At 44.0% G+C, this 17977-nt stretch overlaps 1 protein-coding gene across 1 annotated transcript in view; it reads left to right on the top strand.

Moving 5' to 3' along the window:
- The window catches only part of DPP8 (dipeptidyl peptidase 8), a 179092-nt gene that overhangs the window by 9421 nt on the left and 151694 nt on the right, over positions 1-17977 (top strand). The window contains 2 exon segments of the mRNA XM_069221452.1: positions 2072-2151; positions 2823-2954. Coding sequence (XP_069077553.1) covers positions 2072-2151; positions 2823-2954 — 212 coding nt within the window.

The following is a 17977-nucleotide window of genomic DNA, read 5'->3' as shown; positions in this document are numbered from 1 at the left end:
TGCTGGCTTCACTCAGGTGCTTGTATTTATCAGCCTGAGGGAACACCTTACAACTGTTGCCCTCTTAGTTCACTGCTGACTTCTTCCCATTCGTATTGCTTTGTTCCTCTACTGTTTCTCCTCTCTATTCCTTCCTGCCCCTTCCTCCCGCCAACGTATTCTCTTTTTTCACCCACTCACCACCCTGGGGCATCTCCCTTTCTCCAGATCTTTCTCCTCCTGCACACTCCTCATTCACCTTACCTGCCACCCTCCCATATCTTCTTTCTGGCCAGCCCTCCTTCTCCCACGCACTTCCCATTCCCCATCCCACTACCTTCTTAAATCCCTCTTATCTGTGTGCTGCTTGTTTCTTCCACCTACCGTTCCTCTCAACTCGCTTTTTGCTTCTATGAAAAAATACCCAGTCTCATAAGAGATTTTAAGAAGACACTATGTGCTGCTCCCTCGTCTCGCTGCCTGTCCATTTTTATTCCCTCCTGTCTTTGTTTTGCTGTTTTATTGAATTGTTTTCCTTCCTCTACCCCCAGCTCAAGCTCCTCCACTATTCACTCACCCACTTTGCATTGCTCCCACTCTTGCATTAATTTCTTCCCCATCCACTCCACCTTTGCTTCCCCATCCTTCCCAATGCAACATTTTTCACATTTTTTCAGGGGACCCGCAGCTGCAAATTCCTGCGGGCTGCGCTGGTTTCTGAAAGCACTTTTGCACAAGTAAAAATGCAATTTTTCTTTTCTGTGTCATGTAGCGTCTGCCTTGTTGGAATGGTGAGTAAATTTTTTTTAAAATGGTGCTCGCATTTATCTGTACGTATGCACATGCGTGGTGACGCATGCATGTGCCTATGTCATCACGCATGCGCATGTGTACATAATGATGTGGTCAGCAAGCAGTGTCATCACGCATGATGCTGCACAACTTCAGCAAAAAACTTTGGTAAAGCCAAAAGTCAAATAGGTGAGAGTTTTGGGCTTTTCCGGTGTTTTTTAGGACCTTAAACCAACCACACAGCTGAATCTCTTGCTGGGCTAGCTGATGCAGCTCGTCAAGAACTTGGTCAGAATCATTGTATTGGTATGCCTAGCACAAAAGTGTATCCCTGCACTAGCTAGAGCATAATGAGACCTTTAGCATCCTGAGTCCATCTGATTCCAGCCCCATAGGATAACATTTGCTAATGGGACAATGCTATATTAAGGTAAAGCTTCTAACGCATATAAACATTTTTGTGGATATATCTCTACCACAGAAAATTCGAGTATCTTATATTTGTGTGTGCGTGTGTTTTGTATTGTTTAAATGCTCACTTTCCCTACCTGCTAATTAACGGCTTTGGAGATATAGCACTGCGTGGGCACTGATGCTATTTAACATTACATGCTGTGCCACACTGAGTTTCTAGTCACTACCTCCCACTACTAGAGTAAACCTGGACAGCACACCTTTTCTACCTGAAGAGAGTCAAATGCCAAAGTGGACAACGTGGTTATCCAACTGAAGTGCAAACGATTCAGTAGCACTAAAGCACCAGTAAAAAATGCCCAGCAATAACCGACGAGCCAAGACCTTAGGAAAAGATCAAAGATTGGTGATCAGGGGTTTCCTAAGATTAGCTGTGTGTGTTACTACTGTGCTGTGCCATACTGTATCTGAGTTTCAAACATATTACTAACTCTTGGGGTCAGCTTTAACCGGGTGAATAAGGAGAGTAACTTGGCAATCCAGTTGGAGTGGGATGTGTGCAAGGCCCTGAGGCGCTAGCAATAAGCCACAGTGCCCACCCTGAATACTGCCTAGAAATCTCATGACTACACCAGGACCCAGAGAAAAGGCCTCACATTTTTGTTCTTTTCTGCATTTATTGTCCATTGCGGCTTTAAAATAAGTTGAATTTGTACATGGATGTGTGATTTACATTCAAACCTTTACTGTTTTTGTTTTGAGATTAATGTTGATTCTTTTTTATGTCAAAGTGCCATTGTATAAGTCAGCTCCTTTTATGCTACAATGCTGCTAAATCCTTATTTGGTTGAATCTCCATAAATGTCAACTCTTATTTAATTTCCAGGTGACCTCCTGTGTCCAGTAAAGGAGGAGTTAGCTCTCACCAAGGGAGAGTGGGAAGTGCTTGGCCCCCAAGGCTCCTATGTATGTAGTTATTCCAGATCATTCTGCTCCCATAACTTTCTCAGTCTTACAGAAAAACAAAATGTTTATTTTCACCTCATCTAACATGGGACCGAGTCTGTGTAGGAGAATGTTGAAATTGGCTGATCTTGGAATACTAAGGAATAGCAAAATTCTTATTTGGAACCTGCGCTGTTTATAGTTAGAACCAAAATTTAGAATGACTAGCTATCATTCCAAGTGATCATTCAGAACCCAAAATACACAAAGGGAGTTTTAAGGGAGCTATTTGCTTTGACTATTCTATAAACCATTTCACTACATATGGATGTTCGGGCACGTCTAGTCTTCAAATTTCCCCATTTGCTGCAATACCAAAAATTGTATGGAGTTGCCTCCTAAAGGTTCTCTTCACTATGATTATATTCCCGTGTTTTTTCTAAATTCTGATTCTGTTTATCAAACATTCTTTTAAAATTGTCTGTACTTAAATCTACAGTCCTCCCTTTCATTCTTCTTTCCTCATAGCTTCCTGCAGGTACATTGATGAGGCTGTTGCAGATCTCTTCCCTCACTATTCCTCAGCAGTAATCTCATCACCTCCTAGCGGCATGTTGTGCCCACCGCCATGTTGTGCCTACTTGTTTTCTTTTTGACGCAGACGGTGATCTCTTATTTTGTTCTTTAAACAGATCGACGTATATTTCCATGGCACGAAGGATACTCCCTTCGAGCACCATCTACACGTTGTCAGTTACGCAAACCCCAGTGATGTACAGCGACTAACTGATAGGGGATACTCCCATGATTGCTGGGTCAGCCACGTAACTTTATGCCCTCCCTGGACCTTTGCCAGGCTTCATTGTTCTTTTTGCTACCCTTCTTTTCTTTGTCCGTGCCTGCAAGTGGTCACCTCAGTATTCTATAGGACTATCAGGAAGATGCTCATTTGATGTCCCATCTCCAATCTTTGGTACCCTAGGAGCACTGCGCCCCACCTGTTGCCAAGCAAAGAAGCAAGACCGAGTTCTGGCGGCAGGCAGGTGTTAGGTGGGTGTGAGTAGAAAGTGTAGGTAGAGTAGAGCTTATCTTGTGCCAGTGCTGGCAGGTGGTGGGAGCTGCGGATGATTATTGGGGACAGAAACATATTTTTTATGATAAATTTGAGTCAGAGCAAGAGATATGGAGAAAGGGGGAAAAGAAGGAAGAAGAGAAAGATAGGAAAACTGGCAACATAATGTGAAAAAGTGAGATGGGGCAGAAGATAAAGGAGGAAACGGGTATGCAGTGGAATCTCGGCTAGGCATCCTTGGTATCCAGCAATGCTGGCATTCTGCAGGGCCAGTGGTGCGCTCCTAAAAAATCCTTGTAGGTTGTTTCATGTGTTAGTTTTTTTTAGCAAATTATGCTCTGGGCAGGAGCTTGAATCTAGAAGGGGAGAGCAGGGAATATATTGGGATATCTGAAATCATTATTATACTGAGTTGAGGATGAATTTGATAAACGATTTGCTGTAGTGTGCATGCGAATGTCTATGATCATCCATATTGCATTAACATCCAGACTGTTTTGAATAGGCCAACGTTTGGAGCTTCATTCCTCCTAAAGAATATCAACTATAATACATCACAGTCAGCAACTGCAATAAGCACAAAAGGCAATGCATCTGTGGTTATTAAAGAAAAGTGAGAGCTGTTTAGCTGATTAAACCATATGTATATACATATATATAACCATTTATGTGCTTCCGAACAATTGCCTACTTAAATCCTTTATCTTTCTTTCTTTTATTAAAACATTTTTCATTTCAATTGTACGAGATTTTTTGTTTTGATTTGTTATGGTGTTAAGAAACTATACCTCATAGCCTAAAGTTACTTAACGGCACAAGTTATAGTTATTTCACGTAAGTATAACTATAAGTGCGGAATTTCTATGGTTTTGCATGGGTAAGACCTAACTATAATGTCCCTGTAACCTTTGGATTTTTAGTGATTTTCTATGTTTTTTTCTAACGTAAAGTAATACCAAATTACTGAATGTTTATACAACTACCTCCACACACAGCCTTTGGCCATGCGCAGCAGGGGTTGGCCACAGGCATCCAATCCCACATCGCTCATGGCCTTTGGTGTGTTTGTGGCTGTTTTTTCTTCATTTTTTCTAGGATCTGTGGATGCTTTGCGAGTATACACTGGGGACCATGCTGAGCGCTACAAAGGATCTGAAGAGCCGCAATGTGGCGGAAAAAAAAGTTGGTAATTTTTTCCAAGAGGGTCCCTCAGGGACCCCTCCATCTCTCCTATGGGGTCAGGATACCTCTATCCAGACCCCCCACATACTTTTTTCAATGTTTTTTGTTTCCTCTGGCTCGATGCAACAAACAAAATGGCGGCTGCAACTTACCTCCCATGTTGCAGCCACCTAATCAAGGCCTTGCTTTTCCCCTGGATCCGTGGATCCTCCATGAGCGGATCCGCAAAAGGTTTGCATCCCTAGGTATCTAATTTCTTTTTCCTTTAATAACAAAAAATACAGAACGTATTTACATCAAATCGCACAAAGACATTTTTCTGGACCAGGAGCTAACTTTCTGCCAAATTTGGTGCAATTCCGTTCATTGGTTCGGTCTGTAGTCATGTTCAAAATCCCTAAGGGAAATTGCATGAGGAAAACAAGTTTTGGGATACCCTCCTTTTTTCTCGCCTCACCCCCCCCCCCCCCCCCCCCCCCCCCCAGGATGAAATGCCCTGAAACTTGGAAGACAGCAGCTGAAGTGAGTGGTAAACTACTGTGGAAAATTTTGTGAAGATTCATCAAACGGCGCCAAAGTTATTGGCAAAAAAAACTGCTTTGTCTAATGGAATTGGGTCTTAACTATAACTGTAACTCATCTGTGGAAAGTACGTCCTAACTATAACTGTAAATCCCTACTGGCTACCGCTAGTAGGATATGTATATACTTATCCATATCCATATGGATCCTAAACAGCCCCATGCTGGCTGAAGTCCTTTATAGAGGATAGGACATTTCAGGTCTTCGACGATGACGTATCTCAGAAATCCTCCCTCTAAAATGTGGAGTTCCTCAGGACTCCTCGCTGAGCCCAACTCTTTTCAATCTGTATATGAGACCTCTTGCTGATATTGTCTTTCCTTTTGGTATTTCATTAGTCTCCTATGCCAATGATTCCCAATTGGGCTTTTCAGTCAATTCGAGGCAAGACCCCCCGTCCCTCATTGTGTCCCTGCTTAGTGAAGGTGGCCGATTGGATAAGGATCTCTTGTCTCAAAGTAAATGGAGACAAGATGGAGTTTAGGACCCTTGGCAATAACTCCAATCCTGCTTTAGATTTGAGAGTTCTCCTTCCCAAAAACAGCCATAAAGAGTCGGGTAATGTGGCTGGATAAATACTTCAAATTCAAATTCGACGCCCAGGCAATAAGACTCTCAGATACTTGCTACGGCATGCTGAGAATGCTCTGGAAAATTCTCCCTTTTCTTCCTTCTATGTCAAGAAGGTTTGTATTTCAGGCACTCATTTGGGCTCACCTGGACTATGGGAATTCATTTTTACCTGGGAGTTCATAAGGCCACAATAACAAAACTACAGATAGTACAGAATTCTGCAGCTCGACTATTGTCCAATATCCCTAGACACCAATCTGCTAGACAACCATTGCATTCCCTTCACTGGCTCCCGATGACTGAGAGAATCAAATTCAAATCTCTTTGCATTGCCCATGAGCTCTGCTCGGTAAAGGCTTTCAAATTTCATGATCGCTGGAATCTTGCTTCCTTCCCGGTAGATCGCTGCACTCTTCAAATGCCTGCTTATCAAAGATTCCCATCATCAAAAGGACAAATTATAGGCTGGCGATCTTTTGCCTATAATGTGGCCAAACTGAGGAACAGCCTCCCCCTTTCATTAAGATCAATCAAAAAGGAACTCAATTTTTGGAAATCTTTGAAAACTTGGCTTTTCTGAGAAGGCTGCTTGTAATTCCCCTTGATTTTGATTCTGCGTGACACTTCAGTGCTGGGATGCCTGTGAGTAGCCATGCACAATATAAGTGCTGAATAGAATAGAATAGAAACCTGTGGCACATTCACAATGCAGAGCCCCCGACGCGTGCACTGATACAAACACTCTACACTATGGGTAGTGGGCACAGGATTATATTCTTGCTTTATAAGTCCAGTTTGGAGCACACAGGAGTGTCCCTAGAGATCCTGACGGATAAGTGGGAAGCCGCCGCTGGCCAAGCCTTTAATGATCAAGAAAGCAGTGGGCCCTACAACATCCAAAGGAGGTGTCCTATAATGGCAGTTTCAGATATATTCAATTCAGTATACTGCACAGGGCATACCTCACTCCACACAGGATAGGACAGATATATCTAGGAGCTTCTGCAAACTGCCCCAGATGTAGGGCTGAGGAAGCCAACTTCAGACATATGGGTTGGGGCAGCTCAGTGCTAAGGCAATTGTTGGCAAAGTAGAGTATACAGTGGGGAGGGAATACATAGGAAACATTGAGACTAGCATGCTAGGAATCCACACACAACCCAAGGAAGATAAAGTAGCAATTAACTTTGTGAACTTTGAGTTATTGTTGGCTATAGGAGCTATTACGATGAAATGGAAGGCAGCCACTCCTCCCACAATAGATAGCTGGAAAAGGAAAGTGTTCTACTGGATGGACATAGAAACTAGAGTGCTCTGTAGAGAAGAACGGAGGGGTTTGCATACTAAACTGATAATACGGCTTTGGGAGAATCTAATCTAAAGGTACAAAGAGGGCAGGAGTAATGACTAGCTACCTTGAGGTGTTGGCAATTCACCTTGCTTGGTAATTTCTTATCTCCATTTAATTCAGCACCTAGTTAATAGCTTTATTGGCAAAATATCCATAAACAATGTAACTGCATGTATAGACCCTCCAGCTTAGTAGCGGTAACAATTCAGTATTACTGTGCTACGCTTGTGGAACCTCTGGGATGAAAGAGGACACTATCCACTTAGATGGGCTGATGATATCATTGGCCAAGCTGTGCCTGCACATCAATATGACCTTGCTGGACAATATGCAAAATGACTCTGCATGGGGGAATGGTGTGGAAAATGTCGGGGAAGGGTAGGATGGTTCTGGTATAGATAATCAGTTCTTAGGTAGCCATTCACTACCCTGCACAGTATGATTGACAGAACATACACTGTCCATGTCAAAGTGCTCTTGTGCTGCATGGAAGATGAAAAATGCTAATGCAAATTGTTTAAAAAATAATAAGGCTAACTTTAATGTGCTTTAAGCAGATATAAGCACAAATTTCCAATTGTTAAAAGAAATAGATACATGAAAATTTCATGTTCGCACTAGTCAAAACAATTATTCTCTTATGCTGCACTTTGAGGCCTTTATGATGATGTGCCCTCAAAGCCTCAGCACTTAATTTTGCAATTTTTCCAGCACCCCTAGCAAACCACTACATCTTATGAGGCCATTATCACAAGTTAACTCTGCAGCATGCCCAAATGGAACCAAAACCTCTAGCAACCTCCTAATAGAAGGTCACACCTTGATTATAGAGTTCCTCACACCGTACAGTGCTAAATTGTGTTCCAAACATGTCCTCCACTCTTCCTTATTCAATTCTCCATTCAGGACTGTGGGGGTGATTCTGACCGCGGCGGTCGGCGGTCGCCGCCCGCCAAGCGGTTCCCGCCGAAAGACCGCTCCGCGGTCAAAAGACCGCGGCAGTCATTCTGGCTTTCCCACTGGGCTGGCGGGCGAACGCCGAAAGTCCGCCCGCCAGCCCAGCGGGAAACACCCTTCCCACGAGGAAGCCGGCTCAGAATGGAGCCGGCGGAGTGGGAAGGTGCGACGGGTGCAGTTGCACCCGTCGCGAATTTCAGTGTCTGCAAAGCAGACACTGAAATTCTTTGTGGGGCCCTCTTACGGGGGCCCCTGCAGTGCCCATGCCTTTGCCCCCAGGGGCCCCACGACACCCCATACCGCCATCCTGTTCCTGGCGGGCGAACCGCCAGGAACAGGATGGCGGTATGGGGTGTCAGAATCCCCATGGCCCGCCATGGCGGTAATTACCGCCAGGGTCAGAATGACCCCCTGTGTCTCTTGACTCACCATTTCAACATCATCATCTCTCACTATCTTGTCTTCTTCCACAGATAATCTGGAAAAGCAATCAGCAGCAAAGTTCCTTGAACCAGATACAAGCTCCAATTTATAATTGAATTTAGGGGAATCTTACCAGCATTTTTTGGGGGGGTAAGAAACTTTGGGCATCTCATGGGCCCCCTTGGACCACAATATCCACCTTGCAATGCACCAGGAGGCGTGGTTGCTGCTCATGGCCCCTGGGGGGAGCGTGGCTGACCTCCTGACATGCTCAAAAGCATTCTCTGCACCCCGCTGCATGGGGCAACTTACCAGCATTTCTTTGGGGGCAATAGACTCCCGGCATCTCGTGGGCCCCCTTGGACCACACTATCCACCTTGCAATGCGCCAGGAGGCTTGGTTGCTGCTCGTGACCCCCAGAGGGGGCATTGCAGATCTGCCTGATACACTGAAAAGCGCTCTCTGCACTCCACTGCGCAGGACAACTCACCAGCATTCACCTTGCAATGCGCCAGGAGTTGTTGTTGCTGCTTGTTCCCCCCAGAGGGAGCATGGCCAACCTGCCTGATGTGCTGGAAAGCGCTCTCTGCACCCTGCTGCGTGGGACAACTTTCCAGCAGTGTTTGGGGGGCAGTAGACTCTGAGCATCTGGTGGGCCCCCCCAAACCACAATATCCATCTTGAAACACACCAGGAGGTGTGGTTGCTGTTCGTGCCTCCCGAAAGGGGCATAGACGCCTGACGCACTGAAAAGTGCTCTCTCCACCCCGCTACATGGGATGTGCCTGAGCAAAGCCCTTGCCAAGGGCAGGCCCGTCCTGCAAACGTCAGTGATAGGATAAGGCAGGGCAGGGCCACCCTCTTTTTGTTCAGAGAGAAAGTTCAGTGTGAAATCTCCAGTGGTCACTGGAGGAGGATGGGGTTAGGGGTATTCTTTCCCTTGATGCAGGACCTGCTGTACCATATACTGTAGCTTCTATGCAGTAACCCAAGCTGGCAATAGAACATAGTCTCCAAGCATGTAATGGCAGGATGGAATCAGATTGCTCCAGTGCATTTACATATGTGAGGAAAGTCAAGGTCCAGATTTTACTTCCTTTTACTGCCTGTGTGAAAAGCCACATTATCAAAGTGGTTAAGTGAGAGTGGGAGCTAAAAAACCAAGGGGATTGGGCCTTAGTTCCCTCTATATATGGAAATCAAATAACAAAGGTGAGTTCCCATAAATTCATACTCTTGGTTAGGGCATCAATGACCCATAGATTTAATCCAGTAAGCAAGGAAACGCTATGTTCTGGTTGGTTCCTCAATGGCGGCTGCCAAGGACGCGAGGGATTGAACCCGTTATTCTATTTTTGACTGCTTTCTCCTTATCAATCGGACTGTCTAATATTGGATTTTGTATTTTATATCCATGATGTTTCTACAATTTTGAATGCCTTGAGAAAGCCCTGGTGGATACACTTATCAGGGCGAAACACTTGTTGGCTGTTCACTGCATTTCTTCAACGTGTTATGTTGATTTCGGACATATATGGTGAATTGAACACTTACCAACCAGAACATAACGTTTCCTTGCTTACTGGATTAAATCTATGGGTCATTGATGCCCTAACCAAGAGTATGAATTTATGGGAACTCACCTTTGTTATTGCATTTACATATGTGAAGGGGGCTGTATACTCACAGATAGATTATATATTGCTTTGTGTAGGGAAACGGGAATTGGTTAAACATTTTGCAGCAGAAAATAGACAAGATAGCAATCATAATCCCCTTTGTTTGTACTGGAGTGAAAGGCTTTTTGACTAATGCCCTCCAGCAGAAGGAGCTATGCAAGGAGCCGAGGAGATAAAAAAAACAATATTACGGGAACCACTATGAATAAAAACAAGGTGAACCCCCAAGGAAAGATTTGGACAAGCCCACAGTATTCGGAAAAGTGCAGAGAGGCTAAGAAGCACCTTCTAGTAGCGCTTAAGACCAAGAGCAACTTGGGGATTCGAGATGCAAGGGCAGAGTATAAGAGTGTATTGTTGGAAGCGCAGAGGAAATGAGACAATTCCAACTGGAAAGACCTAGTTGAAGTGGGGAAAAGCAAAGACAGTACAATGTTTTAGAAGATTGTAGCCCATGGTAGTAAAGATATTTGTGTATATACTGACTATTATATAGATCCCAAAACTTGGACCAGACACTTCTCTGAATTGTACGCATGTACGAATGAACTGGATAGTGACCACTATAGAATAGAAGACTGCCTGGTGACAACAGAGGCCCATCAGGAAGATTGTCTGGCCTGTAATGAAGGTGGGGAGGAGAGGGGTCTATTAGGGTGGATCCCTTTTATCATGGAAAAAACTATGCTGGCGGTAGAGGCAATAAAATCTAATACAGCACCAGGCCTTGATAAGATCCCAGGTGACTTGCTAAGGCATGCCAAAAAAGTATGGGTGCCAAACCTTAATCTCCTCTGTAATGCAGTTGCTTCAGGCGCACCAATTCCTGATACATAGAGAGGAGCTGAAATAGCTTTAATCCATGAAAAAGAAAAGAAGCAGGAACCTGCAAATTATAAGCGAATTTGTTAAACAGATCTTAAATAGATTGACTATTTGGATGGACATACCGAAAGTACTTACCCTGTATCAGGCTGGTTTTAGGTTGCATGCAAGCACGAGTGACTAGGGGCCAGATGTAGCAAAGAGATTGCGCCCCGCAAATAGCGAAAATCGCAGTTTGCGAGGCACAAATGCCTATTTGCTATGCAGAAATGCATTTTGCGAGTCGGATCCGACTCGCAAAATGCATTTCCGACTCGCAAATAGGAAGGGGTGTTCCCTTCCTATTTGCGACTCGCAATGCGATTCAATTCCATTTGCGACCTTCAGTTACTTGAAGTGGATGGTAACCCAGTTGCAAACGGGAAGGGGTCCCCATGGGACCCCTTCCCCTTTGTGACTGGAATAGAAAATATTTTTTCAGAGCAGGCAGTGGTCCAATGGACCACTACCTGTCCTGAAAAAATCCGAAACTAAAGGTTTCGGTTATTTTTTCAAAGTGCAGCTCCTTTTCCTTTAAGGATAACGGGTTGCACTTTGAAAAAAAAAAACTGCTTTATTAAAAAGCAGTCACGGACATGGTGGTCTGCTGTCTCCAGCAGGCCACCTTCCCCGTGAGTGCCCATACTCGCAATGGGGTCGCAAACTGCGACCCACCTCATTAATATTAATGAGGTGGGTCTTTGCGACCCCATTGCGAGCTGCAGAAGGTGTCTGAGACACCTTTATGCATACCAAATTGCGACTTGCAATTTGCGAGTCGCAGGGACTCGCAAATTGCAAGTCGCAATTTGGATTTTTCCTACATCTGGCCCCAAGTGTTTAGATGTTCGTGCTTGGTATGGAAGTATGTTAAACTAAGACAGGGGCATTCATATCATGCTTTTATTGATCTTAACACAGCGATCGACTTGGTACCCAAGGGCTTGCTGTGGGCCTCACTAAAAAGAACTGAATGAATGAAAAACAGAGGAACTTACATTACAAATTATTAGGTGCACCAGGGCAATTTTGCCAGTGTACGATGGGGCCCCGAAGGTGAAGAAACTGATTTTATCCTAGTTAGAAGAGGGGTAAGACAGGGGTATGTGGTAGTTCCCATGTTATTTTCACTTTAAGTGAATGATGTGGTAGACCTTCTTATGAAGTGCACAAACGACTACCCAAGGCTATGTGGCTCCCCTGTCCCAGCATTACTATTTGCTGACAATACCATTTTCACATCACAGACGCCGAAGGGCCTCCAAAATCTTTTAAACTCATTTAGCAGTTATTGTGAAAGTAAAGGTCTGATGATTAACATATTGAAAACTAAGTGCATGGCAATTAAACTGCAAAGAGGCTTCAAGTTGGAGTTTGTTTACAACTTTAGTTACCTTGGTGTAACATTGAACTCTCAGATGTCCTGTTTCCTGCAGATAAATAAGTCTAAGGCAGTATTGACCCAGAATTCCAGGGCCATTATACAAAAAATCAAACCTCACTGTGTAAGGCAATTTCACCTGCCCTTGAGAAATACAAAAGTAAAGCTCAAACAGCAGCCCTATATGGGGCTGAATTGTGGGGGATTAACAGATTGGGTATTCTGAAAAGTGAAGAAAATAAGTGCATGTTGTCCCTCCTACATCTCCCAAAAATCACCCATTTGATCCCAGTTTTTCAAGATTTGGCAATTAGGAAGGTAGAAGATCTGGCCTCCTTAAGACCCTTACTTTTGTGGTGAAGGATATGGGTGATGCTAGATCTAGCCCATTACAGGAAGGGTCTGTTGGAAGTGATGAAAATGGACAAATGCAGCTCACTGCCTTGACTGTGCTATGTTAAAAACGGGTTCAGAAAATTAAACCTGAGTTCCTTCTGGGACGAACCAGGCCTGCTGACTATTCACTGCAAAGTTTTGTTCAAGCAGGCTTATTGGACCTATTTGTCGTCAGAGCTCCATCAGAAACCAGGATTGGGAAAATTGACAGAACTATTTTTGTCCATCAAGCCAATTGCCTGCTTGGAACCATACCTAGATGAGGTACAACCACCAATGACCAAAACCTTGTATATGAGACTTTGTTTTTGCACTTTATTTATTAATGTGTTTACATCAAAATGGGGTCCTGTAGGTGGAGTAAAGTGCACTAATTGTACTTTATGTTTTCAGAATGCAACTGAGAACATTCACACATTATATTTTTTGCCAGGCCTATACTGCTACTAGAGTAAAATGGATACAACCACTTTGCCGTAATTTGGGTTTTAGAATGCATGCAGAAGCATTAAGGGTCTTGCATAAATATTAATCTAAACCCTTCATATATGGAGTTAGTAAATATCTGTACATTGTGGGGCTTATCAGGAAGAAGAGAGGCTTGATGTTTTAAGAATTGAATAAATGTGTTTTATGATGAGGTGATCTTTTATCTATGGTTTTGAACTGCAATAAAGCTTGAATCACAAAGAGGTATAATGGAATTTCTGGAGGAGATACTGCCACTTGGCAACACATGTAGTAGCTCTGCCTTCACTGTGGGTGATGACCTGATCTATCAACGGCTTGTGGTCATTGCATAAGATAAATTCGGACCCCCACACAAAGTTTTTAAAATGATGGTCACCAAATGCTATGATTTCTTCTTTACCACTGTTTTTTTGCTGTAACAAAACTGCTCACAGTCTATGATTGCTGGTATTAGTCATAATGATACATGCATATTTTTTGTGGTTTATATATAGCACAGGCTTGGCCCAGAGCCCTCTGAAGCACTTTACATGAGCACTTGAATACATTACACAAGGTCAGGGGGGGAAATTGAATTTGTTCTCCAATTCCAAAGTCGGCCGTTCTGGCTTTCAGGTCACATCTCTATCATACATCCTTTTTGTCAAACTTCTTAAAAAAAGGAGATGCTGCAATTATATCACCTTCTGTTTGACAGAATGTAGTGTCACATGTTCTTTTTTTTTTCATAAGCAGTTTGTGCAGTGAGGCTGTTTTATCAGCAAAATGTGACATAAGCATACCATAATCTTCTACAAGCCCCAAAAATACAATATGAACTGATCTTTGTCACATGAGGTAGGAACCTCTCCAATTGCTCTCAAAAGTTTACATTTTGGTTCTGCACCTCCTTCGGACATGTAATGGACCAAATAAGCCATCCCTACCTGCAGAAAACTGCACTTATCCTCTCTTTACGTCAATCCACTCTTATTAAGTATCTCCAACACTATTCACAATCTCAAGTTATGGTCCTATTCATACACCAAGATCTGATCTTGCAAATATGCTACTCTGTCCGCATCTCGGAGCAACACACTCATCGTTCTTTGGAGCAAGTCCATACCGGCGTGCACTTCTCCGAAGTTGCAAATGACGTGAGATGTCTAGAATCGTCAATCAGCTTTACCTTATGATAATGCATTGTTATATCCAGAGATGTGAACACTTCAGCCCCCTTTAATGTACACAATACTTCGTTAATGTTGGGGTGGGTTTGGCTGTCAGCACCTATGTTGTGATTCAAATCTCGCAGTTCTACATATTGTAGCCACTAAAAAGACGAGATGGGAAAGTGCCATCCTGGTTTGTCACCATCTCAGAGCATTAGCAGCAACTAGCTGAATAGAATGTACATTCAAACTTGAACATTGAATGTAGAACTTCTACAATAGAATAACGTGCATCATTAAACCCCACACACTCACAATACAATAGGTCACCCCTTTTGAGATTGTTCAGGGTCTCCACTCTAGAGTCTAGTTTTAAGATACTATTCACAGCGAAAGTCTTAAAATGTAGTATATCATAATCAATTGTTTAACCAGGACACACTGGGTTTCACCGTAGCTGTCCTGGTCCCTGTTTTCTCCAGTCCTTGCTCCACGGTTTTCACTTTCTCTCCACATGAGTCCTTTGGACCAATTCCACTGTGCCTTCTTCTTCTTTGTCTGCTTGTGATCTGTTTAGAGCACAATATTAGAATGCCAAAGGGTATTATAGCTTGCTGTAAGATCCGTTTCCAGGCGCGGCTCGCACCATTAAAGAGGAGGGGGGGTGGGGTTGGCGCGTGGGTGGGCAGCAAGCAGGAGCGGGTTAAAAAAAATAATAAAAAAAATTAAATAAAAACTTACCTCGCTCCTCCCTGCGCCACTCCTCTCCTCCTTCTCGCTGGCACTGCAGGCATAGGCTCCCAGCCAGCCCTGCGCCAATCCTGACGCTGCTCGGAGCAGCGTCAGGATTGGCTGGGAGCACCCTCGCTGGGTCAGACTGGGAGCCTGTGCAGGCTCTCTCCAGCTCAGCACATGTGTGTTTGACCGGCCCTAGGCGGTTGGCCAAACACACATGCGCTCTGAGGGGAGTGCATTCCCCTCCAAGGCTGTCATCCCCTATGCCCCACCCCTTTCACCACGAAGGAATAATAAACCAGGTTTATTATTCCTTCGTGGTGAAAGCATTGCAGCTTCTGCTGTTGGCGGGGGGGGGGAGTGACGCTCCTCTGCCCTAATGGAGGAGCCGCCCCTGTCCGTTTCACTGGTGTGCTCACTTTCGTTTCTTTATGCTTTTCTCAGTTATATCCTGTATGAAGCCGTTTTGATGTTAAAGAAGCCCTCTGTGGTTTTCTTCCTGTCTGTCATTTTTCTATGTCCTCTCAGGCTTAGGCCTCACTTTGACACTCACGACTTTAGCTCACTCCACAGGGGCATCGCAGACAGGGTTGCACAAGCATGTTCCTGTCCACACGCGCCACCTACATCACGTCGGAGGGAAGTAGACCACCTGCTGGCCCCTGCCTGTTCTGGAAACACAGGCCGAGCATGACCGCTATCACCAGTTTCAGTGGGTATTGTTTGCTGCTGCAAACCTCTACTGTTTGACCTGAAAGATAGGAGAATGATGCTGCTACAATCTCCTCTGTGTGACCTCTGTTTTCAGCTCATGGGCAATATCGCTCCTCACTGAGACTCTTCTTTGGCAGGCATTGAATGAGTTGAGCTGAAGGAATCTGGCTGGGAGCCTCATGCAGCTGTCTTTGGTCTTGGACGACCACGTCCCACACTTTAAGTATTGCTGGCACTATCCCATCACGCATAGCAGGGACAAAGTGGCACTTCCTATTTACACATAGCACATCTGCCTTTTCATTGCCTTTCCTTTCACTGAAACTGTTTTTCGCATTTACCAAAAGTCTTGAGTTTTGTAAGCTGATTTTTCCATCCTTTTTATGAAGATAGAAACGCTTGTTTACTTTATAAATAGATGTATTTCCTGAGGTGGAAAAATATCCTGCAAGGGTCAGCATGTATTCTGTATTATTTGTCATCCCTACCCCCATACCATTGAGAAGTGTGAGATCTGTCTGGAGACGGAGATGAAGTCTGCAGCAAACCGAAGCTGATAGAGTTTAGCAGGCAAATTGATCTTCTTTTCCAACCTCCAGCATTAGGCTAAGGGGAGGGAAATCCTCAACTTTATGCTCTTGGTGGACCACATCTGAAAGGCTACACTTTTAATGGGGCAAAAATCAGAGCCGCTGCTGCTCCCATTTGAGATTTGTGAGGTTGCAGCATTCAATAATAAACACGTCAGAGGTTTCTTGTTCTGCAATAAGGCACTGTTCGTCACTGATTGCCCTTGAAGTCCTTGATGTCTAGCGCCTGCTATCAACCAGCATCAGTTATTTGGTCCTCTCGCAAGAGCACATGAACTCTCTTCCTTCTCCAGATCCAGCTAAGCCTTCACTTGGTAGCATGTTCCCTCTCCTCTATCCCATGTGACCGCATCTCCTCAGCTGCCCTACACTACAAAAAGCACCCTTGAGGCACTGCAAACATTATCCAACAAGCATGCAGCACCCGAGTCTCTGTCCTGGAGCCCCAGGTCGAAAATTCATAGACAAAAGAGGCCAGAGACAGGAGAAGTGCCCTAGGTGTATCCTACATATGATCATCTGAGAGTGGAACATGTAAGGGAAGGTCCCAGAGAACTCAGACCTCCTCCTCAATGTCAGCATACAGCACTAGAAATGGATACGCATTGCTGCTATTTCCAAGTGCTGCAAATAGTAGTTGTTATTATTGCCCAATTTATAGTGCTCAATTTATTTACTTTAGAAGGTTGGATGGCTGAATCTGCTTTTCTGGGATTCAAACTCGTACATTTGTCATAGGCGAGCATTGACCTCACTGTGCCATCTGGCATGCGTTTTGCTTAAAAGAAGCAAAATACGATTCCCAAAAATCACTGTGCATCTCTAGTAGAAGAGTTTCTGCATCTTTTGTCTGTAGAAGCAGGTAGGCTTGGGAACTGCGGAATTAGAAATTGTACAGCCTTGATTTTCTTTCTGTTTCAGTACATTTGGCTGCAATTACTACATATAACAAATATCCTTCTGAGGCAACCTTTCACCATTCCCATAATTGAAGATTACTTGGAAGGTGTTTAGAACTTTCTACCAAACAGGAGACCCTTGTCTACTTGGTAACTTAATATTTACAAAGTTGCCTTCTTGGTGGCTTTCACTTCAGCCAAGAGTGGGAGGCATACTCTGTGCACTTATCTGAAATATTCCGCATTCCATCGTAAGTAGGTTTTCCTGAGAATTCACATGTATTTCAAACCCAAACTCACTATTTAACCAGTTTATTTCTCAGATTTCCTCCCCGATCCTACCACTCCAGCAGGCCGGTCCTTCCACTCCTTAGACAAAAGCCTTAATATGTTATCTAAAATAGAAGAAAAAAAAAACATATATAGGTCTAATCAGTCCTTTGATAGCTATGTAACTGTTCAGGCTAGCTTGGCTTCCTCCAAAGAGACTGTAGTGAGGTGGGTAGCTTTCTTAAGGATCACCTGCTACCAGAGGGCTAACCAACCATTGCCTGCTATACCTAAGGTCCATTGCGTCTACTGCTATTATGAGGAATATTCCTATCTCAGACATCTGCAGGGCCCTGTCTGGAAGTCATGTCATATATTTTCAATTATTATTGTATAGACAAACTCAGGAACAGATACCATTGTGGTTTACTGTGCCTGCATAATGTTTTGTGATCATTTCTTCAGTACATTGTCACCACGTTGTACTTGTAGTCTCCCACCTCATATGTCTAGGGAAGATCTTGCCTCCATTTACTGTTTATGAATGTGAGAGGTA

The sequence above is a fragment of the Pleurodeles waltl genome, chromosome 3_1 (genome assembly GCF_031143425.1).
Source record: "Pleurodeles waltl isolate 20211129_DDA chromosome 3_1, aPleWal1.hap1.20221129, whole genome shotgun sequence".
Classification (NCBI taxonomy): domain Eukaryota; kingdom Metazoa; phylum Chordata; class Amphibia; order Caudata; family Salamandridae; genus Pleurodeles; species Pleurodeles waltl.
This window is presented reverse-complemented; position numbering and strand designations above follow the sequence as displayed.